General features: G+C 46.6%; 1 protein-coding gene across 1 annotated transcript in view; it reads right to left on the reverse strand.

Moving 5' to 3' along the window:
• The window catches only part of LOC120927109 (phospholipid-transporting ATPase IC-like), a 163,881-nt gene that overhangs the window by 19,096 nt on the left and 119,580 nt on the right, over positions 1–25,205 (reverse strand). The window contains exons 20-23 of the mRNA XM_040337549.1: positions 17,222–17,297; positions 16,109–16,235; positions 10,234–10,522; positions 6,456–6,679 (exon numbers count right to left, since the gene is read on the reverse strand). Of these exons, the coding sequence (XP_040193483.1) occupies positions 6,456–6,679; positions 10,234–10,522; positions 16,109–16,235; positions 17,222–17,297 (716 nt within the window). The remainder of the gene's footprint in view (positions 1–6,455; positions 6,680–10,233; positions 10,523–16,108; positions 16,236–17,221; positions 17,298–25,205) is intronic.

Consider the following 25,205-nt stretch of genomic DNA (forward strand, 5'->3'; position numbering starts at 1 on the left):
GTCAATCAACGGACCTCTTGAAACAAATCTATATATGGTCTACCATCATCCCTATAACCTCTCGTTTACATTATATTGACCTTTTAAGAAATGCAAACTGAATTTCATGTATACCCCGGGTGTGTGTTACCTAATCTTCACTTTTTTCTTTAATACACTGTATTACCAAAAGTATTAGGACGCCTGCCTTTACACGCACATGAACTTTAATGCCATCCCAGTCTTAGTCCGTAGGGTTCAATTATCAGGTTGGCCCACTCTTTGCAGCTATAACAGCTTCAACTTTTCTGGGAAGGCTGTCCACAATGTTTAGGCATGCGTCTATGGGAATGTTTGACCATTCTTCCATAAGCGCATTTATGAGGTCAGGCACTGATGTTGGATGAGAATGCCTGGCTTGCATCCCAAAGGTGTTCTATCGGGTTGAGGTAAGGACTCTGTGCAGTCCAGTCAAGTTCCTCCACCCCAAAATCACTCATCCATGTCTTAATGGACCTTACTTTGTGCACTGGTCCAAATCATTTGGTGGAGGGGGGATTATGGTGTGGGGTTGTTTTTCAGGGGTTGGGCTTGGCCCCTTAGTTCCAGTGAAGGCAACTCCTAAGGCGTCAGCATACCAATACATTTTGTACAATTTCATACTCCCATCTTTTTGGGAACCGTTAAGGGATGGCCCCTTCCTGTTCCAACATGACTGCACACCAGTGCACAAAACAAGGTCTATAAAGACATGGATGAGGGAGTTTGGGGTGGAGGAACTTGACTGGCCTGCAAAGAGTCCTGACCTCAACCCGATAGGACACCTTTGGGATGAATTAGAGCAGAGACTGCGAGCCAGACCTTCTTGTCCAACATCAGTGCCTGATCTCACAATTTCGCTTCTGGAAGAATGGTCAAACATTCCCATAGACACACTCCTAAACCTTGTGGGCAGCCTTCCCAGAAGAGTTGAAGCTGTTATAGCTGCAAATTGTGGGCCAACTTGATTATTGAACCCTACGGACTAAGACTGGGATGCCATTAAAGTTTATGTGCGTGTAAAGGCAGACGTCCCAATACTTTTAGTAATATAGTGTATCTGTATATGGTTTCTGTTGCCAGGGCTGGACCCTCCCTGGTCCAAGTACATATTTCTTTACCTGAAGGTTTATCTTGCCATATTTCTAGTCTTTACTTGACATACTTTTCCATGAACGAAGATTTGACTTCAAAATATGTGATACTTTTCTCTTTTTTCTGGTTATCATCTATCTGTACTACATGTCACAGGTACAGTGCCTTGCAAAAGTATTCACCCCCCTTGACTTTTTACCTATTTTGTTACATTATAGCCTTTAGTTCAATGTTTTTTTAATCTGAATTATATGTGATGGATCAGAAAACAATAGTCTAATGCCGCGTATACACGATCAGTTCATCGGACGAACCGATCGTGTGTGGGCCCCATCGGTGAAAAAACGTAGAACCTGTTTTAAAATTATCTGATGGTTAAAAAAACGATAGAAAAAAACGATCTTCTGTGGGCAAGTCCATCGGTTAAAAATCCACGCATCCTCAGAATCAAGTCGACGCATGCTCGGAAGCATTTTTCTCAGAACATCGTAGTGTTTTACGTCACCGCGTTCTGACACGAACAGATTTTTAACTGATGGTGTGTAGGCAAGACTGATGAAAGTCAGCTTCATCGGATATCTGATGAAAAAATCCATCGGTCCGTTGTCCAATGAACCGATCGTGCGTACAGGGCATAAGTTGGTGAAGTAAAATTTGAAAAATATATACATAAAACTATTTTTCAGAAATAAAAAACTGATAATTGGCACGTGGGTATGTATTCGCCCCCTTTGTTATGAAGCCCATAAAAAGCTCTGAATTACCTTCAGAAGTCACATAATTAGTGAAATGATGTCCACCTGTGTGCAATCTAAGTGTCACATGATCTGTCATTACAGTGTGATGTAATAATGCAGTATGGTACACATTGATCTGATAAAGCTGACAACATTTAACACAGTAATATATATTTTAGGGGTCAGTCTACCAAAAAGTGATATTGCTGTTTTTGTCAGATGTTCCATTACCAAAACTATAGTTCTTAAATTCTTCAGGGCAGCCATTCTCAGCCAGGGTTCTACCAGAGGTTTCTAGGGGTTCCTTGAGATGTGGCTGATTGACCTCCTACCTGATGGTGCCTACATAGTTATGGGTCCAATGCTACTTGACAGAGCCAACAGCCACAAATAACATAACATCTTTTTTATATGTTTGTAAGGGTAGCACTCTGACCATAAAGCCTCGTACACACGGCCGAGGAACTCGACGTGCCAAACACATCGAGTTCCTCGGCCAGTTCAGCCCTGAAGCCGCCGAGGAGCTCGGCGGGACGAGAGCTCCCATAGAACAACGAGGAAATAGAGAACATGTTCTCTATTTCCTCGCCGAGCTCCTCGTCGGCTTCCTCGGCCGAAAGTGTACACACGACCAGTTTCCTCGGCAGAATTCAGCCAGAAACTCGGTCGGAAGCTGAATTCTGCCGAGGAAACTGGTCGTGTGTACGGGGCCTAACTGTAAGGCCTAGTACACATGAGAGGATTGATCCGCGGAAACGGTCCGGAGGACCGTTTCCGCGGATAAATCCTCTGGCGGATTTTCATCTCATGGTTGTACTAACCATGAGATCAAAATCCGCGCTGAATTCCCTCCGCGGTGATGTGTCGCGCCGTCGCCGCGATGATGACGCGGCGACGTGCGCAACGCTGTAATATAAGGACTTCCACGCATGCGTCGAATCATTACGACGCATGCGAGGGATGGGTTCGGACGGATTTATCCGGTGAGTCTGTACAGACCATCGGATCAATCCGCTGGACTGGATTCCAGCGGATCGATTTCTTAGCATGCTAAGAAATTTTGATCCGCTGGAAATCCATCGCCCGGTAAAAAAAATTTCCGCGGATAAATATCCGCTGGATCGTACACACCAGCGGATCTATCCACTGAAACCGGTCCGCGGATAAATTTCAGCGGATCGATCCTCTCGCGTGTACGGGGCCTTAGAGTTTCCGCGGATAAATCCTCTGAGGATTTTGATCCGATGGAGTGTACATACCATTGGATCGAAATCCGCGCCAAATTCACACCGCGGTGACGTGTCGCGCCGTCGCCGCGATGATGACGCGGCGACGTGCGCGACGCTGTCATATAAGGATATCCACGCATGCGTCGAATCATTACGACGCATGCGAGGGATGGGTTCGGACGGATCGATCCGGTGAGTCTGTACAGAAATTTTTATCCGCTGGAAATCGGTCGGCCCGAAATATATCCGCGGATAAATATCCGCTGGATCGTACACACCAGCGGATCTATCCGCTGAAACCGGTCCGCGGATCAATTTCAGCGGATCGATCCTCTCGTGTGTACGGGGCCTTAGACTTGAAAACGATTTCAAGGTTTCTGCTGGGGTAAACAGGTTGAGAAAGATTGCTATAGCTAAGGTATCTGCTGTTGAGTTCCTTGTTGGGTCCCTGGGTCTGCACACCAGGTACAAGCAGTATGAGGTGCTCCCACTATCCCTGCTAAATGGTTTTTTATTTGTTTTATATGATAGAGAATTCAATTGGAGGAGCTACAACACACAAAGGTGGATGGCAACACTGCAAACTCTCATGTAGATGGTGGCTAGGTTCACACTGCTGCGAATTCAAAATCGCGGTAAAATCGTGGCTGCGATTTTGCCGCGATTTTGCCGCGATTTCGGCCGCGAATCTGTGCAGGGTTCAATGTAAATCGCGGCCCGAAATCGCAAAAAGTAGTACAGGAACTACTTTTTGAAATCGGTGCAGCACCGCAGATGCGACGTTGCACCGATTAGGACAGTGCCATTGCCGACAATTGCCGCCGATTTGAGATGCGATTTGACATGTGAAATCGCATCTCAAATCGTACCAAATCGTACCCAGTGTGAACCTGGGTGGAATCAGAGTCGAGAATGAGGACCAGAAGATCTTAAAGTGATTGTAAAGCTTTTATTTTTATTAAATAGAGGGAGGGAGAGTCCTCTCCTAAAAGCCCCAAAGCGTTGGATTGAAATCATACTCAGTTAAGTATAAGGGGCGTAAGGGGGGAATCCTGTGTCGCTGACGTTTTTTGTACCTTAATGCATACAATGCTCACTGCTGGGGATCTATTTTTGCCGGGGGTCTATTGTTTCTGAGGAGGTCTATTGTTGATGGTGGGGGACCTATTGTTGCTGGGGGGTCTTATGTTGCTGGGGAGGTCAGCTGTTGCTGAAAGAGATCTACTGTTGGGGGAGGGGTCTATTGCTGATGGCTGCCAGAGAGTCTATTAATGCTAGCTGTGCAGAGAGCTGTTGCTGCTGCCGGGAGTCTATTGTTGCTGGGGGGGGTTTTGTTGTGGGTGGTCCATTGTTGTTAAGTAAGTTCTGGAGGCCATCATATAATGGCCTCCCGTAATCGCACCTAATATAGGGCAGGGGTGGTGTGCTCTGTAATCACAGACCCAGATTCACGTAGGAGATACGACGGCGTATCTCTGAGTGTGAGGCGTCATATCTTGGCGCCTGATTCAAAGAATCAGATACGCCAGAATTTGTATAAGATACGACCAGCGTAAGTCTCCTACGCCGTCGTATCTTAACTGCATATTTACGCTGGCTGCTAGGGGCGTGTACGCTGATTTACGCCTAGAATATGTAAATCAGCTAGATACGCCTAATCACGAACGTACGCCCGGCCGTCGCAGTACAGGTACCCCGTTTACGTAAGTTTTTTTCCGGCGTAAAGTTACCCCTGCTATATGAGGCGTACCAATGTTAAGTATGGACGTCGGGCCAGCGTCGAATTTTCCGTCGATTACGTCGTTTGCGTAAGACGTTCAAGAATAGGGCTGTGCGTAATTTACATTCAATGGCTTTTTGCGGGTTAATTTGGAGCATGCGCACTGGGATACTTTCACGGACGGCGCATGCGCCGTTCGGAAAAAGCGTAATTTACGTGGGGTCACAATACATTTACATAATACACGCCCACATCTTCCACATTTGAATTAGGCGGGCTTACGCCGGCCTATTTACGCCGCCGCAACTTTGCTTTGTGAATACTGCACTTGCCTGTCAAAGTTGCGGAGGCGTAAAGTAAATAGGATACGTTACGTCCGGTAAGTTGGGTAAATTGAGGTAAAGAGCCAATCAGCGACTCTTTACCACGTGATCAGCTGTGTCCAATCACAGCTGATGACGGATGTAAATAGAAGCCAGTTACCGGCACTCCTTTACTAATGCTGACAGCATTAAGAGAGAAGAAGAGAGCTGATAACCAGCTTTTCTAAAAGGAACATGTATACTGATAATCAGGGCACTGATTATCAGTGTCCTGATTATCAGTGCCCACCAGTGCTGCCAATTAGTGCCCATATGTGCTGCAAATCAGTGCCTCTTCATTAGTGTTACCTATTAGTGCCCATCAGTGCTGCCTATCAGTGCCCATCAATGCCTCCTATCAGTGCCCACCAGGGCCTTCTCGCCTATCAGTGTCCATCAGTGCACATCAATGAATGAGAAAAATTACTTGTTTACAAAATTTTATGAACGTTTTTTTTTTTTTTTTCAAAATTGTCGGTCTTTATTTGTTTATTTAGCAAAAAATAAAAAACCCAGTGGGGATTAAATACCACAAAAAAAAGCTCTATTTGTGTGAAAAAAATGATTTTTTTTGGGGGTACAGAGTTGCATGACCGTACAATTGTCATTCAAATTGCGACAGGTAAAAGTGCTCAGTAGGCAAGTTGTTAAAGTGGAGTTTCCATCACAAATGTTTTTTTCATTATTGTGCTCATTAGACCTAAAAAAGAAAAAAAGAAGAAAAAAAAATGTTTTACTCAATTGGAAATGCCTGTTGCTATGCAGTCCCACGAAATCTGCCTTTGGAATCACCTAGGATCCTGACATCATCTCCCTCTAATGCTCCTGGGAAATGTGTGTCATCATTTCCCAGGATGCAGTGCGCTACCCAATTATCACTCCCCATCCAAGACTTCCAGGAAGTAAGTGCTTGTGGGCTTCACAATGCCCACAAGCAAAATGACAACGGTGTGGACATCGTTTTATAAACTATCTTTTTTGAATATCTATGCGGAGCGGCGGCGGATTGTAAAATAGTACGTGACCGGATTTATATTATAAAAACGCAGGATGAAAGGACATACATTTAAAAAATGCTAATTGTGGTTGGAACTCCGCTTTAAGACTTTAGAACCACTTTAATGTTATCCAGGACATACAAGAAGAAGGTTATAAGTGAAACATCACATTTGCATAGACAGGCCCGCTAACATGAGCATTAGATTGCTCCTCCATGAGCATTCACTGTATGTTTTAATCACAATATTCCCATTTTCCATAATAAACTATGAAATGTATCAATGACCCACAGTACCTGCCCAGAAAATCCACAGAAGAAGGCAAAGCAGAAGTTCACCAATGTGTAAGCAAAGTTCTTGTAGAAGAAATAACTGAGGAACTTGCACATACGGATGTAGGACCAGCGACCGTGGACCAGGAGCAGCCTCTGTAGGTATCGGAACTGAGCGAAGGAGTAGTCACTGGACATCACCGCTTGCATACCTTCCTGTCCACTGATACCAACACCTATATGGGCAGCTAGGGCACAAGAATACAAATCATTGCGTGATATCAACTGAAGAGTGTAGAAGTTATAGACATGTTCTGACACAACTATTATTTTTTCTTGCATTGGATGGAGAGAGAGAAGGTTAGAACCCCCATTTGGATTTTACTGTTCTATATGTCCCCATAGGTGAGATGTTTATATGTATTGGCTGCATAGGCGTGCGCACAGGGTGTGCCGGGTGTGCCTGGGCACACCCTAATGACCCTGTGCTGGGCAGATTCCCCCTGCTACTTGGCTGCAGAGAAAGCTGAACTGGGGAATCTCAGGGCCAGATTCAGGTACAATTACGTTACTCCTCGGCGGCGTAACGTATCCCATTTACGTTACACCGCCGCAGGTTTACAGCGTAAGTGCCTGATTCACAAAGCTCTTACCTGTAAACTTGCGGCGGTGTAACGTAAATCCGCTCGGCGCAAGCCCGCCTAATTCAAATGGGGCGGGCACCATTTAAATTAGGCGCGTTCCCGCGCCGAGCGTACTGCGCATGCTCCGTCGGGTAAATTACCCGACGTGCATTGCGCTAAATGACGTCGCAAGGACGTCATTTGTTTTGGCGTTAACGTAAATGGCGTCCAGCGCCATTCACGGACGACTTACGCAAACGACGTGAAATTAAAAATTTAGACGCGGGAACGACGGCCATACTTAACATTGCTTAGAACACCTAGGAGGTAGCCCTAATTTTACGACGCGTATCTCGACGGAAACAACGTAAATTTAGATCGACGGGCATCGCGGATGTTCGTGAATCGCCGTAACTAGTCATTTGCATATTCTACGCCGACCACAAAGGCCTCACCACCTAGCGGCCGGCCTAGAATTGCATCCTAAGATCCGACGGTGTAAGTCAATTACACCTGTCGGATCTTAGGGCTATCTATGCGTAACTGATTCTATGAATCAGCCGCATAGTTAGGACGGGCGGATCACAGAAATACGACGGCGTATCTCTTTTGTGAATCTGGCCCTCTGTCTTCAGTCCCTTTCTCTGTCTCAAAAGCAAGACATCAGGGGTCTGTTTAGACCCCTGATATTTCCCCTAGGCCCCCATTGGGCTCCAGGAAAAAAATTTAAATAAAAAATAAAATAATATTGTAAAAAAACGGAATATATTGTAAAAAAAATTATAAAATTGTAAAAAAGTAATAATAAAAAAATATAAAAAATAAACTGACACCAGTCTCTGCCCTTTCCACATCGTCCACTGCTCTACCGAGACTGTCCATTGCCCTATTGCTTTGGGGTGCACACCCTAATGCAATAGGCTGTGCACACCTATGATTGGCTGACATCACAACCAATGGGAAATAAATAGCCAATTATAAAATAAGGGACAATGTCTATGTATCCAGGCAGGATGACGTACATCAGACTTCTGAAGGTAAAGTTGAGTTTTCACAGGCGCTGTCGAGAGATTTCTAGAGCGCTGTGGTCCAAGAGGGGGAGCAATACAGAGCTTAAAACAGCCTGTACTGTATGCACCGGTACTGTCATAAGAAATAGTAAGAGGTATGACATCGGTCACTTTAACCACTTGCCGACCGCGCCATGTAGCTCTGCGTCGGTAGAATGGCACGGCTGCGCAAAGCAACATATATATATGCGTGCGCCCCTGCCGCGAGCTCTGTGACCTCGGGAGCCGTGGACTCTATGTCCGCCGGTGTCCCGCAATCGTGTCACAGAGCTGCGGAACGGGGAGAGGCCAGTGTAAACAAGGCATCTCCCTGTTCGGTCCTAGTGAAACAACACTGATCTTCTGCTCCCTGTAATCGGGAGCAGTGATCAGTGTCATGTCACTGGTAGCCCAGCCCCCACACAGTTAGAATCACTCCCTAGGACACACTTAACCCCTTCCTCGCCCCCTAGTGGTTAACCCCTTCACTGCCAGTCACATTTATACAGTAATCAGTGGATTTTTTTTTTTAGCACTGATCGCTGTATAAATGTGAATGGTCCCAAAAAAGTGTCTGAGGTGTCCGCATAATGTCGCAGTCACGATAAAAATCGCTGATCGCCGCCATTACTAGTAAAAAAATAAAATATTAATAAAAATGCCATAAAACTATCCCCTATTTTGTAGACACTTTAACTTTTGTGCAAACCAATCAATAAACGCTTATTGCGATTTTTTTTTACAAAAAATATGTAGAAGAATACATATCGGCCTAAACTGAGGAAACATTTTCCTGTTTTTAGAGATTTTTTTGGGGATATTTATTATAACAAAAAGTTAAAAATATTGGGGAAGATCCACGTACCTGCGCGTAAGATTCCGCCGGGTGTAGCGTATCTAAGATATACTACGCCGCCGCAACTTATTTTGTTTTTCGAATCCTCAACGAATGTGCGCCGTAAGTTACAGCGGCGTAGTGTATCTTTGGCGGCGTAAGGGCGCGGAATTCAAATGGATGTAATGGGGGCGTGTTTTATGTAAATACGTTGTGACCCGACGTAAACAACGTTTTTTTTAACTGCGCATGCGCCGTCTGTGGGGGTATCCCAGTGCGCATGCTCGAAATTAACCCGGAAAAAGCCAATGCTTCCGACGGTGACGTCATTCTACGCAAATCCCTATTCGCGAACGACTTAGGCAAACAACGTAAAAATTCAAAATTTCTACGCGGGAACGACGGTCATACTTAACATTGAGTATGCAGCTTTAACTATACGCCGAAAAAAGCCGAACGAAAACGACGTAAAAAAATGCGCCGGCCGGACGTACAGTCGTGGATCGCCGAAAATAGCTAATTTGCATACTCAACACGGAAATCGACGGTAACGCCACCTAGCGGGCGCCTAAATATTGCACCTTAAGATCCGATGGTGTACTAAGACGTACGCCTGTCGGATCCCTCCGAGATGCCGTCGTATCTTGTTTTGTAGATACAAAACAAAGATACGACGCGGGAATTTTAAAATTACGCCGTCGTATCAATAGATACGCCGGCGTAATCCTTTTGTGGATCTGTCCCATTGCCTTTTTTTCAAAATTGTCGCTTTATTTTTGTTTATAGCGCAAGAAATAAAAACCGCAGAGGTGATCAAATACCACCAAAAGAAATCTCTATTTGTGGGGAAAAAAAGGACATCAATTTTGTTTGGGAGCCAAGTCGCACGACCGCGCAAAAGTTAAAGCGACACAGTGCCGAATCACAAAAAGTGTCCCGGTCATTTGGCAGCCAAATCCTCCAGGGCTGAAGTGGTTAAAGTGTCTATAGCTCAAACTTTTTAAGTTTTAGATAGAATGGGTAAAGTTTAGTTTTAGTTTTACTGTCATTGCAGTAGTTACATAAAAGAAAGAATGAGGAAGAAAGAACCAATTTCAAAAGTGTATGTCCAGATTCATTTTATTTTTCCTTGCGTTCTATAAAAAGGGCCAACATATTTCAGATCTTCCCAGTGTCCCTCTTCATCAGAGCTTTGAAATGCAATGGGGTAGATATCTGGACAGGAATTAATAATGTAATCTGGATGTACACTTTTCCTTATCCATGAGACTCCATTAGACAGTTTTTAATCTTACTCTTTATCATGCCGACGTCATTGGCACCATCTCCGATGGATAAGGTGATGGCCTTCTTGTACTTCTTTACCAGGTCTACCACCATGGCCTTCTGTTTGGGGGTCACTCTGCAGCAGATGACTGAGCTGCACTCGCACGCCAGGTCCACAAAGTACTTCTGTCGCTCCTCCTTCAATGCGATTATTTTTTTTTTCTCCTCCAGATCATTCTGCCTTTGCACTGTGCTTCTGGGAAATTTCAGTTTAAGGCGCCGTCTTTTTTTCTTGTTCTTTTCCAAGAGGATTTCATTCTGCATTAAATATTTAATTATTAATATACATTTTTGTATAATAAAAAAAAATAAGAATTATTGGGCCAGATTCAGGTAGATCAGCGGATCTATAGATCCGCTCGATCTATGTGATTTAAGATCCGCTCCCGCAAGTTTGGGAGGCAAGTGGGTAATTCACAAACCACTTACCTCCAAACTTGCGGCGGCGGATCGTAAAACCCCCGGCGGAATTCAAATTCCGCGGCTAGGGGGAGTGTACTATTTAAATCAGGCGCGTTCCCGCGCCGATTTAAATGCGCATGCGCCGTCCGGGGAATTTCCCAGCGTGCATTGCTCCGACTGACGTCGCTAGGACGTCAGTGGTTTCGACGTGAGCGTGACTTGCGACGCGCGTGTTTGTGAATCGGCGTACGCAAACGACGTAAGAAAATTCAAACTCGACGCGGGAACGACGGCTATACTTACCATTGGATGCGCCTCATAGAAGCAGGGGTAAGTATACGCCGGGAAAGCCGCTACAGAAACGTCGTAAGAAGACTGCGTCGGGTCCGCGTACGTTCGTGAATTTGCGTATCTTGCTGATTTACATATTATTCAACGTAAATCAGCGGGAACGCCCCCGGCGCCATTTTTAAATTGAAAATAAGATCCGACAGTGTAACACAGTGTAACACTGTCGGATCTTAGCCATATCTATGCGTACCTGATTCTATGAATCAGACGCATTGATAGGACCAATTTCAGGCAGTGTAAGTTAGAGATACGACGGTGTATCTGGAGATACACCGTCGTATCTCTTTGTGAATCTGGCCCTAAATGTCCAGCCAAGTGAGGCCAGGAAGTGATTGGCAAGCTCTCCAATGGGGACAAAGATAAAAAAAAACACATTTTGAATACAATAGGGAAGGTTAGATTAGAATATCTGGCTCTAGGGTTTATTTACTAAAGGAATGGGACATGTTCACTTTGTCAAGTGGTGTCAGGGCTGGACTGGGACAAACATTTGGCCCTGGACTTCATCCAGACCGGCCCACTTTAGTTTTGAGTGTCCCCCTTGCATCAGAGTGTCCCCCATCAGAGTCCCCCTTGAATCTGTGTCCCCCTTACATCAGTGTCCCCCCATCAGAGCCCCCCTTGCATCAGAGAGTCCCCCTTGCATCAGGGCCCCCCTTGTATCAGAGTGTCCCCCATCAGAGTGTCCACCATCAGAGCCCCCCTTGCATCAGAGTATCCCCCATCAGAATCTCCCTTGCATCAGGGTGTCCCCCATCAGAGTGTCCTCCCTTGCATCAGAGATCCCCCCTTGCAGAGAGTCCCCCTTGCATCAGAGTGTCCCCCATCAGAATATCCCTTGCATCAGGGTGTCCCCCATCAGAGTGTCCTCCCTTGCATCAGAGAGTCCCCCTTGCAGAGAGCCCCCCTTGCATCAGAGTGTCCCCCATCATAATCTCCCTTGCATCAGGGTGTCCCCCATCAGGGTCCCCCTTGCATCAGAGTGTCCTCCCTTGCATCAGAGATCCCCCTTGCAGAGAGTCCCCCTTGCATCATTGTTCCCCTTCAGTGTCCCCCCTTGCATCAGAGAGTCCCCCTTACATCAGAGTGTTCCCCCTTGCATCAGAGTGCCCCCCTTGCATCAGAGTGTTCCACCCTTGCATAAGAATTCCCCATTTGCATCAGTGTCCCTCCTTGTTTCAGAGAGCCCCCTTTGCATTAGAGTGTCCCACTTACATCAGAGTGTCCCCCATTGCATCAGAAAGCCCCCCTTGCATCAGAGAGCCCCCCTTGCATCAGAGAGCCCCCCTTGCATCAGAGAGCCCCCCATTGCATCAGAGTGTCCCTCATCAGAGTTTCCCCCTTGCATCAGAGTGCCCCCCATCAGAGTTTCCCCCTTGCATCAGAGTGCCCCCCATCAGAGTTTCCCCCTTGCATCAGAGTGCCCCCCATCAGAGTTTCCCCCTTGCATCAGAGTGCCCCCCATCAGAGTTTCCCCCTTGCATCAGAGTGCCCCCCATCAGAGATTCCCCCACTGCATCAGAGTGTCCCCCATTGCACCAGAGTGTCCCCCATCAAAGTGTCCCCCAACAGTGCCCCCCCCCTTAAATCAGAGTGTCCCCACTCTCCTCCCCCTCCCAAATGTACTCTTTCACAGTTCGCCAGAAATGGCAGCATCATTCCTCTCTCCAGTCATGTGATAAGTGACAAGTGATAAGGGGGGAGAGGAAGGAAAGGGAGCAGAAAGGCTAATACTAACTACAGCAAGTGACGGCTGCTGCTCCTTCTGACAGGAGTGAAATCGCAATCACTCACTGTCAGAGATGAGTGGCTCCAGGACTGCACCTGACCAGCCCACTGAGCCATCGGCCCACCGGGAAACTCCCGGTAGTCCCAATGGCCAGTCCATGCCTGAGTGGTGTAAATATTCACTTAATCACTTAATGAATTATGCTGCGTGCACACGATCGGTCAAACTGATGAGAACGGTCTGATGGACCGTTTTCATCGGACCAAACCGAACGTGTGTGGGCCCCATCGGTTATTTATCCGTAGGTTAAAAAAAAGCAATCTTGTTTTAAATTCAACCGATGGATACCTAACCGATAGAAACAAAACTATCGTTTGTAGGCACGTCCATCGGTTAAAAATCCAGGCATGCTCAGAATCAAACCAAAAATTTGTCAAAAGAGCATATCATGACTGAGGCCTCGTACACACGACCGAGAATCTCGTCGTAAAAGAAACGTTGTTTTCCTCGATGAGGTTCTTGTCAAGCTTTCCTTGCATACACACTGTCAAGACAAAATCTCGTCGTTCTCAAACGCGGTGACGTACAACACAAACAACGGCATTATAAAGGGGAAGTTCGATTCCACTGGCGCCACCCTTGGGGCTGCTTTTGCTAATCTCGTGTTACCGCGTGTTAGTAAAAGTTTGGTGAGAGACGATTCGCGCTTTTCAGTCTTCGTGCTTTCAGATCGTTTTCTGTGGTTCAGTTTGTGCTTGTGGGTTCGTATCTTGTCTTTCAGTGCGTTCCTGTCTGCTCTTTTCAGGTCGTTTTTCATAGGACTTGCTGTTCTTCGGTGCGTTCTGTTTAGTTTGTTCGTTCTGATTAGACGTTCGTTTTCTAGCCATGTATACGGCCGCAGGGTGGTTCTAATTCTCTGAGTCGCCGTCTTTTTACGGCCTACGCTCCTCCTGGCCACTGGGGGGCGCGCGAGCACGCCGGCGGCGCGTGTGCCCACAGCATCACTGGGATGCCGATGCGCGTGCCTGGCGGCCGCGATGTCCGACAGGCTCCCGCGATCGGCGGTTACAGAGACAAGGACGTGGATCTGTGTGTGTAAACACACAGATCTACGTCCTGTCAGGGAGAGAGGAGACCGATCTGTGTCTCTTGTACATAGGGACACAGATCGGTCACCTCCCCCAGTCAGTCCCCTTCCCCCACAGTTAGTAACACTAGGCAGGGTACACATTTAACCTCTCCCTCACCCCCTAGTGTTAACCCCTTCAATGCCAGTCACATTTATACAGTAATTAGTGCATATTTATAGCACTGATTGCAGTATAAATGTGAATGGTGCCAAAAATCTGTCAAAAGTGTCCGATGTGTCCGCCATAATGTCGCAGTACCGATAAAAATCGCAGATCGCCGCCATTACTAGTGAAAAAAAAATAATAATAATTCTTTCCCCTATTTTGTAGGTGCTATAACTTTTGCGCAAACCAGTCGCTTATTTCGATTTTTTTTTTTTTATCAAAAATATGTAGAATACGTATTGGCCTAGACTGAGAAAAAAAAATTAAAAAAAATTGAGCTATTTATTATAGCAACAAGTAAAACATATTTTTTTTTTTTTTCAAAATTGTTGCTCTATTTTTGTTTATAGCGCAAAAAATAAAAACCGCAGAGGTGATCAAATACCACCAAAAGAAAGCTCTATTTGTGGGGGAAAAAGGACGCTAATTTTGTTTGGGAGCCACGTCGCACGACCGCGCAATTGTCAGTTAAAGCGGCGCAGTGCCGAATCGCAAAAAGTCCTCTGTTCAGGGAGGGGGTATATGTGCCCAGTAAGCAAGTGGTTAATATCACATTCAATGTATTTTATGTATGCTAATGTATTGTATTTTTTTGTGTTTTAAAGTATAGCTTCACCTTTTTATTTTTTTGAGGTCCCAAACTCATCTGTCCCCCCCCCCCCTAAAATTTTTACAATGGTCCATCAGAGGGGGTGAGGAATGTGATAATTGGGCCTTATATTTTTATATTTAAATGCTCCTTAAAATAAATGTTAGAATGATGTTGGCCAATAAAGATTTTGTATAATCTGCTTGCAATGTTATGTGCAAAAGTACAATTTTTTTTATCTTGTTTGATTCCACAGCTTCCTTTCACGCCACAGGAATGGCAGACTGCGGCATCGGAGTTTGCTACGCGGTGGGACTTCCCTAACTGCGGTGGAGCCATTGACGGGAAGCACGTCCGCATCGTGTCACCACCCCGTTCTACAACTACAAGGGGTTTCATAGTATTGTGCTGATGGCGGTGGTGTCAGCACAGTATGAGTTCCTCTTTGTGGATGTGGGGAAGAACGGCCTGATGTCGGATGGGGGAGCCTTCAGGCAGACGGAGTTTGCGCTTCGTCTCCAGAGTGATGACCTTGCATTGCCACCGGATGCAGAGAATGTTGAAGGACTCCCCTTTGTATTTCTGGCTGATAAAGCCTTTGGACTAGAAAAGCAGCTCATGAGGCCATTCCCCCAGCGGACCCTCACCCCAGAGAGCAGGGTGTTCAACTACCGACTGGCCAGAGCCCGAAGAGTTGTGGGGAATGCCTTCGGGATAATGGCCAGCCGGTTCTGCCTGTTTTTTTTTTTTGTTAGTGTATTTTTTTGTGCGTGTACTAGAGAGAGGAGCCGGACTGCAGGAGTTGGGAGTAGGCAGGCCTCCCCCAGAGGCAATCTGCCACCTTTCTCCATGCCCCGGGTGGCAATGGCGGGTGTGTGAGGGGGTCCTCCCACACAGCCCGCCCTACCTACTCCGCTTTGAAGCCCAACAGGGCAGAGGGACTCCCTATAAGGGAGTGAGAGGATTTGCCCGCTCAACCAGCCCCGTTAGTCCTTCGCCTCTCTTTTTTAGAGACCGCATGGTCAAAGTGCGTGCATGTTAACCCGACGAGAAAAAAAGAGAGCAGGTTCTCTTTTTTTCTCCTCGAGATCCCCGACAGTTTTCTCGACGTAAAACATACACACAACCGTTTTTCTTGGCAAAAAATGCTCTGCCAGCAGTTTCCTTGATGGATTTGATTGAAAGAAAACGGTCGTGTGTACCTGAGGCCTGAGAAGCAAGAGAGGACTGATCTCTGTAAAAGAAGTAGGGTGTCCAAACTTTCCAGTAATCAGAGTAGGGGTGATCAGAAGCCTCCCTGCACAACAATACTAAGTGGAGACCCTGATCCTTTGTCGTAGATGGGGAAGTGCTGCAAAAAAAAAAAAAAAAGGAAAAACAACCAAACCCTTTAAGAATATGTAATGGAGAATATCAATTGCTATTGACAACTCCAACAAGCTTTCCTGTAGACATCTGTATGTTCAATGATGACTTACCAGCCATGATCCTGTTATAATTAATGTACGTCTTTTGTTAGCCTGGGCATCAAGCTCATTAAGTCTACGCAATTCAACTGAATTCTCAGAAGTCTTCTGACGGTCTATTCGTCTCTGTATTAAAGTGCTGGAGGAATAAACAAAATGGGGAAATTAACAATGTATACATCTGGATTCATTTATTACCAACAGTATGTATAATCACAGCGGCCCTTTACCACGTAATCAGCTGTGTCCAATGACGGCTTATCACGGATGTAAACACAAGGCGATTATCAGCTTTTCTTTCCTCACGCTGACATCGTAGGGAAGGGAGAAGAGAGACAATAACCGTCTTGCGTTAAAGGGACATCTACCCTGATTATCAGTGCAGTCTCAACAGTACCCACTACTGCTGCCAATCAGTGCCCACCAGTGCTGTCAATCAGTGCTGTAAATAAGTGACTCCTCATCAGTGTCACTTATCAGTGCCGCCGGCCTATCAGTGCATATCAGTGCAGCCTCATCAGTGCACACCAGTGACGCTTCATTAGTGCCCATCAGTGCAGCCTATTAGTGCCCGTCAGTGCAGCCTCATCAGCAGACATAAGTGAAGGAGAAAAATTACCCGTTTGCAAAATGTTATAACAAACTATGAAACAAATTACTTTTGTGCCCAATCAGTGCCACCTATCAGTGCCTATAAGTGCCGCCTATCAGTGGGGCCTCATCAGTGCCACCTCATATGTGGCCTGAGCGGGAAAGGGGTAAAAGTGCACGGTAGGCAAGTGGTTAAAACGCTAGTTCTCTACAATAGAAGAGCCATACACTCTTGTTCCGGCTCACTGGCGGCCTGTGTCTCCTACCATCCCTTCATTCCCCTCTGACTTCTATTTCACTACAGGGACCTACGGTAGGGGTTGGAGGTTGGAATAACAAGGAGGGGGACCTGGGATATCCAACACCACAGGAATTGTTGAATGCGGAAGAGACTGATGGAGGCTGCAGCACTGGAACAACGTGATGGTAGGAGACATGGACCACTGGAGAGGTGAATATATAACAGGGAACTGTCATAATTATTATTTTTAGGTGATTGACAGGGTTGCTTTCAGTAATGTATTGTGTACTTACTTGACTTCTTCTCCATAGGTTACAACAGAATCGTCTGTTATAAGCTTACAGGCTAGGCCAATGTTTTCTGCCGTTTCTGAAATAAATAATGGTTTCAATGTTTTATTAGACTTGATTCACAAAGAACAAGCTGGGGTGTATAACAGGTTGTTGTTAATATCTGTAATTGTTAGGCAATGTTTCGTGTAATGACTATTAAAGGGAAAGCCCAGTGTATTTAAAGCGGGAGTTCACCCGAATTTTTTTTTTTAACATTAGATTGATGCTCATTTTGTCAAGGGGAATCGTTTTTTTTTTTAAATCGAAGCAGTACTTACCGTTTTAGAGATAGATCTTCCCCGCCGCTTCCGGGTATGGTCTTTGGGACTGGGCGTTCCTATTTGATTGACAGGCTTCCGACAGGCTTCCGACGGTCGCATACATCGCGTCACGAGTAGCCGAAAGAAGCCGAACGTTGGTGCGGCTCTATACGGCGCCTGCGCACCGACGCTCGGCTACTTTCAGAAAATCGTGACGCGATGTATGCGATCGTCGGAAGCCTGTCGGAAGCCTGTCAATCAAATAGGAACGCCCAGTCCCGAAGACCATACCCGGAAGCCGCGGAGAAGATCTCTCTCTAAAACGGTAAGTACTGCTTCGATTTAAAAAAAAAACCACCTGATTCCCCTTGACCAAACGAGCATCAATCTAATGTTAAAAATGTACTTTTTGGGTGAACCTCCACTTTAAGGTAGAATAGTTCTCAAGACCATTCCTTGAGCCCAAGTTCACACTGGGTACGATTTGCTTCGATTTGACATGCGATTTCACATGTGAAATCGCATCTCAAATCGGCAGCATTTGCCGGCAATTATCGGCAATGACACCGTCCTAATCGGTGCGATGCCGCATCTACGGCGCTGCGATGATTTCAAAAAGTAGTTCCTGTACTACTTTTTGCGATTTCGGGCCACGATTTACATTGACATCTGTGCAGAAACCTGCACAGATGTCTCTTAAATCGCGGCCGAAATCGGGACTGCCTGCGGGAGTGAAGCCGTGCGAGTTCAGCTGAACTCGCACTGCTTCACTCCCGCAGCCCAGTGTGAACCAGGGCTAACACCACAAAGCTACGTTCTTGTTATTTTTTGCCTCGACTATTTTAACTCTCTCTATGTTGGCCTACTTCTACACAGGCTAACCTCCCTTCAGTCTATCGCAAATATTACTTCTAGGGTTATTCAGCTTACCAAACACTCAACCTCTGCCACCCTTCTCTGCCAATCCCCCCATTGGATTTCACTCTACCAACATATCGTTACATAGTTGATAAGGTTGAATAAAGACACCAGCCCATCCTGTTGAACCTGAGTTTGTGTGTGTGTGTCTACTATTTTCCATATCCCGGTACATTTTGTTCTCTAAGAAACACATCTAAAAGTTAGAACTTATCTACACTCCCAGCTGACATCACCACCTGTGGAAGGGAGTTTCACTTCATTGCCACTCTAATGCCTTGTACACACGTCCGTTTTTCACAACGAGAAAACTGCCATTTTTTATATTGGTCGTGAAAACCGGTCGTGTGTATGCTCCCTAGCAGCTTTCTCGATGAAAAAACTGCCCGCTAAAAAATTGAAACCAGCTCTCTTTTTTTCTCGTCAGTCTTTTTCTCGTTGCAGAAAACGGTCGTGTGTATGCTTTTCCGGGGGGGAAGAAAAAACGTGCATGCTCAGAATCAAGTATGCAGCCCATAAGCAGCCCAAAGGGTGGCACCATTTCAAAGGAACTTCCCTTTATAGTCCCGTCATACGTGTTGTACGTCACCGCGCTTTGGTCTGACTTTTTTTGCATGAATGTGTGTATGCAAGTCAGGCTGGAGAGGAATCACGTCAGGAAAAACGTTGTTTTTTTCCTGCCAAGAAAAATGGTCGTGTGTACGGCCCCGTACACACGACCGAGTTTCTCAGCAGAATTCAGCCAGAAACTCGGTTCAGAGCTGAATTCTGCCGAGAAACCCGGCCGTGTGTACACTTTCGGCCGAGGAAGCCGACGAGGACCTCGGCGAGGAAATAGAGAACATGTTCTCTATTTCCTCGTTGTTCAATGGCAAAAGTCGGCCCGCCGAGTTCCTCGGCGGCTTCCACACTGAACTCGACGAGGAACTCGATGTGTTTGGCACGTCGAGTTCCTCGGTCGTGTGTACGGGGCCTACGAGGCATAACAGTAAAGAACGCCTTATGCAGTTTAGGATTGAACCACTTAATGTCCAACTTCTTTGGGTGGCCAAAGACCTAGGATTAAAAAGATCCCTCCCGATGCTAGGGTCACCATTAAAGGATTTATATATTGCGATCATATCCCCTCTTATGCGTCTCTTCTCCAGGGAGAATACATTTGTAGTCAGTAGTCATTCCTAATAACTGATGTCCTCCGGCCCCCTTATTAGCTTTGTTACCCATCTCTGGACTCTCTCCAGTTCAAACACCTACTTCCTCAGGATCGGTGACAGAAGTGGATGGTATACTCAAAATGTGGCCAAGCCTGTTTTGTAAAATGGTATAAAGTATTAACAACATTCAAAGCCATCCACATACTCATCATCTCCCCCTACAGACTGTTTACAGTATGTGCTCATGTGGTAAGCAGATTAGTCCTGTTAATTTAGGAAGGTGCTTCTAACAACAACTCGTTATACGTATAAAAGACACCCGTCCACAGAATCTCTTTCTTCTATTCAAACCTCACCATCGTGGGCAAGACCAAAGAGCTGTCAAAGGACTTTACGAACAAGAGATTGTAGACCTGCACAAGGCTGGAATAGGCTACAATACCCTCAGCAAAAAGCTTAGTAAGGAGACAACTGTTGGAGGGATTTTTTGCAAATGGAAGGAATACAAAATAACCATCAATCGCCCCTCGGTCTGGAGCTCCATGCAGGATTTCACCTCAGGGGTAAGAATGATCTTGAGAAAAGTGAGGGATCATCCCAGAACTACACAGGAGGAGCTTGTGAATGATCTCAAGGCAGTTGGGATCATAGTCACCAAACAAACCGTTGGTAACACAATATGCTGCCATGTATTGAAATCCTGCAGTGCCCACAAGGTCCCCCTCCTCAAGAAGGCACATGTACAGGCCCATCTGAAGTTTGCCAATGAACATCTAAATGATTCAGAGAAGGACTGGGAGAAAATACTGTGGTCAGATGAGACCAAAATTGAGCTCTTTGGCATTAACTCAACTCGCTGTGTTTGGAAGAAGAAAAATGCTGACTATGACCCTAAGGCCCCGTACACACGGTCGGACCGAACCGATGAGAATGAACCGAAGTTCAGTTTCATCGGACCAAACCGACCGTGTGTATAGACCATCGGTCTGTTTTCCTTCGGTCCAAAATTTTAAAACAAGCTTCAAAACCGAACCGATGGACCACTGCCCCATCGGACCAAACCGTTGGTTAGTACAGAAAAGCATCGGTTCAAAACCCGCGCATGCTCAGAATCAAGTCGACGCATGCTTGGAAGCATTAAACTTCGGTTTATTCAGCACGTCGTGTGTTTGACGTCACCGCGTTCTGACCCGATCGGATTTTGGACTGACGGTGTGTACACATATGAGGCCATACGGCCACTTCAGAGGTGAACCGATGAAGACGGTCCGACGGGCCAGTCACATCGGTTTGGTCCGACCGTGTGTACAAGGCCTAAGAACACCATCCCTACAGTCAAGCACGGGGGTGGACAAATGATGCTTTGGGGCTGTTTCTCTGCTAAAGTTACAGGCCGACTTTTTGAGGGGTCAATGGACAGGGCCATGTATTGTAAAATTTTGGCTGAGAACCTTCTTCTCTCAGCCAGAACACTAAAGATGGGTCTTCCATAATGACAATGACCCAAAACATATCACCAAGGCAACAAAGGAGTGGCTCAAGAAGAAGGTTATTAAGGTCATGAAGTGGCCTAGCCAGTCTCCAGACCTTAACCCTTTAGAAAATTTATGGAGGGAGCTGAAACTTTGAGTTGCCAAGCAACAGCCAAGAAACCTTAAGGCCCCGTACACACGAGAGGATCTATCCGCTGGAATTTATCCGCGGATCACTTTCAGCGGATATTTTTCGGGCCTATGGTTTTCCAGCGGATCAAAATTTCTTAGCATGCTAAGAAATCGATCCGCTGGAATCCAGTCCAGCGGATTGATCCGATGGTCTGTACAGACTCACCGGATCAATCCGTCCGAATCCATCCCTCGCATGCGTCGACGAATTGATTCGACGCATGCGTGGAAGTCCATATATTACAGCGTCGCGCACGTCGCCACGTCATCATCGCGGCGACGGCGCGACACATCACCGTGGAGGGAAATCCGCGCAGATTTTGATCTCATGGTTAGTACAACCATGAGATCAAAATCCGCCAGAGGATTTATCCGCGGAAACGGTCCTCCGGACCGTTTCCGTGGATAAATCCTCTCGTGTGTACTAGGCCTAAGGATTTAAAGAAGATCTGTAAAGAAGAGTGGACCAAAATCCCTCCTGAGATGTGAGCAAACCTGGTCACCAACTACAAGAAACGTCTTACCTCTGTGCTATAAATAAATACTTATTTTACTCACTGAACTGCAACTTAATTTATAACAATTGTATCATATATATTTAACTGATCTTTTGGCTGATATTCTGTGTCTCTATGATTTAAAATACACCTATGATAACAATTATAGACCCTTTGTTTCTTTATAAGTGGGCAAACTTACAAAATCTGCAGGGGATCAAATAATTATTTTCCCCACTCATAGAGGCCATTGGGTTAATTAACTAAAACTGGAGAGTGCAAAATCTGTTGCAGCTTCCAACTTTAGCTTGTTCAATAAAGCTTCGACAATAAATCCTGGAAGTTGCTTGGTTTCTATCAGATTTTTCACTTTCCAGGATTAGTAAATCAATCCCCATGAGTTTGGCATCCCACAAATGGACGACATCTCCCTAAGAATAAATAGGATTTTTAGTCTTGCTTTGTTTGAGAACCATGCAGCCCGGTTTACCTTTCTGTTTTTTTTTTATCTTGTCAGTTTTGTTTATTGAATATTAAATAAGACAGTTACAATTAGTAATAAATAGTTACAAAAAATGGTAATATTAGTTAAAGCGGTTCTCCACCCTAAAGTGGAGTCCCGCTGATCGGAACCCTCCCCCCCTCCGGTGTCACATTTGACACCTTTCAGGGGGGAGGGGGGTGCAGATACCTGTCTAAAGACAGGTATTTGCACCCACTTCCGGCCCGGCATTCACGGGCAAAAGACGGGCATTCCGTCACATCCCGTCGCCCCCCCGTTGTGTGCTGGGAACACTCGGCTCCCAGCACACAGCGGGAGCCAATCGGCGGGCGCTGCGCGGCGCGACTCGCGCATGCGCCGTAGGGAACCGGGCAGTGAAGCCGCAGCGCTTCACTTCCTGGTTCCCTCAGCGTGGATGGCGGGGGAGCAGCAGAGAGACGAGCGATCGCTCGTCCTCTGCTGCGATCGGCGCTGGACTCCAGGACAGGTAAGTGTCCTAATATTAAAAGTCAGCAGCTGCAGTATTTGTAGCTGCTGGCTTTTAATATTTTTTTCCCATGGCACATCCGCTTTAAGTATATATTAATAAATTGGATGGAATTATACATATCTGAAGAAGATTAGGGCCCGGATTCACATACATTGGCGCATATTTATGCTGGCGTAGCGTATCGAATATACGCTACGCCGACGCAGCGCAGAGAGGCAAGCACAGTATTCACCAAGCACTTGCTCCCACTCGCTCTCAAATCTACGCTGGGTTTCCTCGGCGTATTCTGGCGTAGGTGGAAGTGGGCGTGAGCCATGATAATGAGGCGTGACCACATGCAAAGGATGGGCCGAGTGCCATACAAGTACTTAAAACGAACGGCACATGCGCCGTCCCGTGGACGTATCCCTGTGCGCATGCTCAGAATCACGTCGGAATTACTCCCTAAGATACGACGGATCACTGCCTACGACGTGAACGTAACCTACGCCCAGCCTTATTCACGTACTACGTAAACCACGTAAAATACGACGGCTGTGTTCCCTGGTCCATACTTTAGCATGAGTTGCGCCTCATATATGGGGCTTAACTTTACGCCGGACGTACGACTTACGCAAACCGCGTATATAATGCGCCGGGCGCAAGTACGTTCGTGAATCGGCGTATCTCCCTCATTTGCATATGCGCATAGAAAATCCATGGGAGCGGCAAATGCGCCCAGCGTAAATATGCGCCTACGATACGCCGGCGTAGGCAAGTTACGTTGGTCGGATGAAGCCTATTTTAGGCGTATCTCAGATTGTGGGCACGGCGCATAAATACGACGGCGCATAGTTACACTTACGCGGCGTATCTCGAGATACGTCGCCGTAAGTGCTTTGTGAATCCGGGCCTAGGTATTTTACATAAACAGGTAATCAACTCGAAAATGAAGTTAGGTTAATATAAACAATTGAAAAATGTAACAGTTGGGGCGCATGCGCGCAATCGCGGGAGATGGCTGCTTAATCCCCGCACTCCGCGCCACCGGCCGCTACACCTTCGGCTGATAGCTTGCTAGCCACTCGCAGTCACGAACTACCGGACCCCCGGGATAGCGGACACACCGCCAGGCACCTGCAGGTATGTACCGCTCGCAGAAGGGCAAGGTAAAACCATCTAAACAGACCAAGGCATCTCCCGTGGCGTGAAAGGCAAGATGGTGCCCGAACCCCCGGAGCCTGATGACACCACGAGGCTCTCGGAAGCTGGTTCAGCTTCTCCATCAGATAGCTTGCAGCAGTACCCTTCAGACCTGGTAAGCCCTGCTCAGCAGGACTCAGGCGTTATGCTGGAAAATTCCGCTCCATTGTGAGAGATGAAATAGCCATAGCCTCACGTAAGCTTTCCTCTGACCTCATGCGGAGCCTTAGGCCCCGTACACAGGACCGAACATGTCCGCTGAAACTGTCGCGTAATCGCACGGCCACGTCACTGTGTATCGTGTCCGCGCGGATTTCTGTTTGATGGTGTGTACAACCATCAGACAGAAATCCGGCAGCGGACAGTCCGTCCGTGTGTACGAGGCCTTAAAGAACTAGGCTACCGCACAAACCAGCTAGAGCAGCGTATGGACTTAACCACTACAGTGCTGGAGGGCCACGAAGAAGAAGTTGATAAGCTTAATGCTGAGTTGGACAGCTTGCGTGACAAATTGGAGGACTCTGAAAATAGGGCCCGCAGGGATAATCTTAGGATCCGTGGATTACCTGTGGTCATAACCTATTTGCAAGGCACGGCCACAGCCTTTTTCCAGGAGTTGGCCCCTGAGATTCCGCTGGAACATTTGGAATTCGATCGTATTCATAGATCATTAGCACCCAAACTCAAGGAGGGCCGACCCAGGGACGTCATAAAGTTTCATTATTACCGCACTAAAGAGAGACTCTTACAGGCGGCCAGAGAAATCCCGGAGATCTCTTTTCAAAATCACTCTCTCCTATTGTTTGCGGATCTTTCCCCAGCCACAATTGCAAAGCGGAGGAACCTGAAACCCTACCTCCAAATCCTGCAAACCCACAGTATCAAATACAGGTGGGGGTTCCCCTTTAAGCTTTCTTTTTCTTACCAAGGTCGTCAGGTTCAGGCGTCCTCCTTGCCTGACTTGAAACGCCTTTTTCAGGATCTTCACCTGGATCACCCTCCATCTCAAGATGTCCCATCTTCATTGTCTTCACGCCCACGGATAACACAGCCCTCCCGCAAGTCGTCGCAGTCATCCCAACGAAGCTCACAGGCCCTTCGTTCGCTTCAAGCTCAACGTTTCCAGGATGTCCCTACTGGCTGAGGATTTGAACTTCCATAAGGCCCCGTACACACGATAGAATCCATCCGCTGAAAAATCCCAGCAAATGGGTTTCAGCGGATAGATCCTATGGTGTGTACACTCCAGCGGATCTGTTTCCGCGGATATTTCTCCCC

This window comes from Rana temporaria, chromosome 1, assembly GCF_905171775.1.
Source record: "Rana temporaria chromosome 1, aRanTem1.1, whole genome shotgun sequence".
In the NCBI taxonomy this organism is placed as follows: Eukaryota; Metazoa; Chordata; class Amphibia; order Anura; family Ranidae; genus Rana; species Rana temporaria.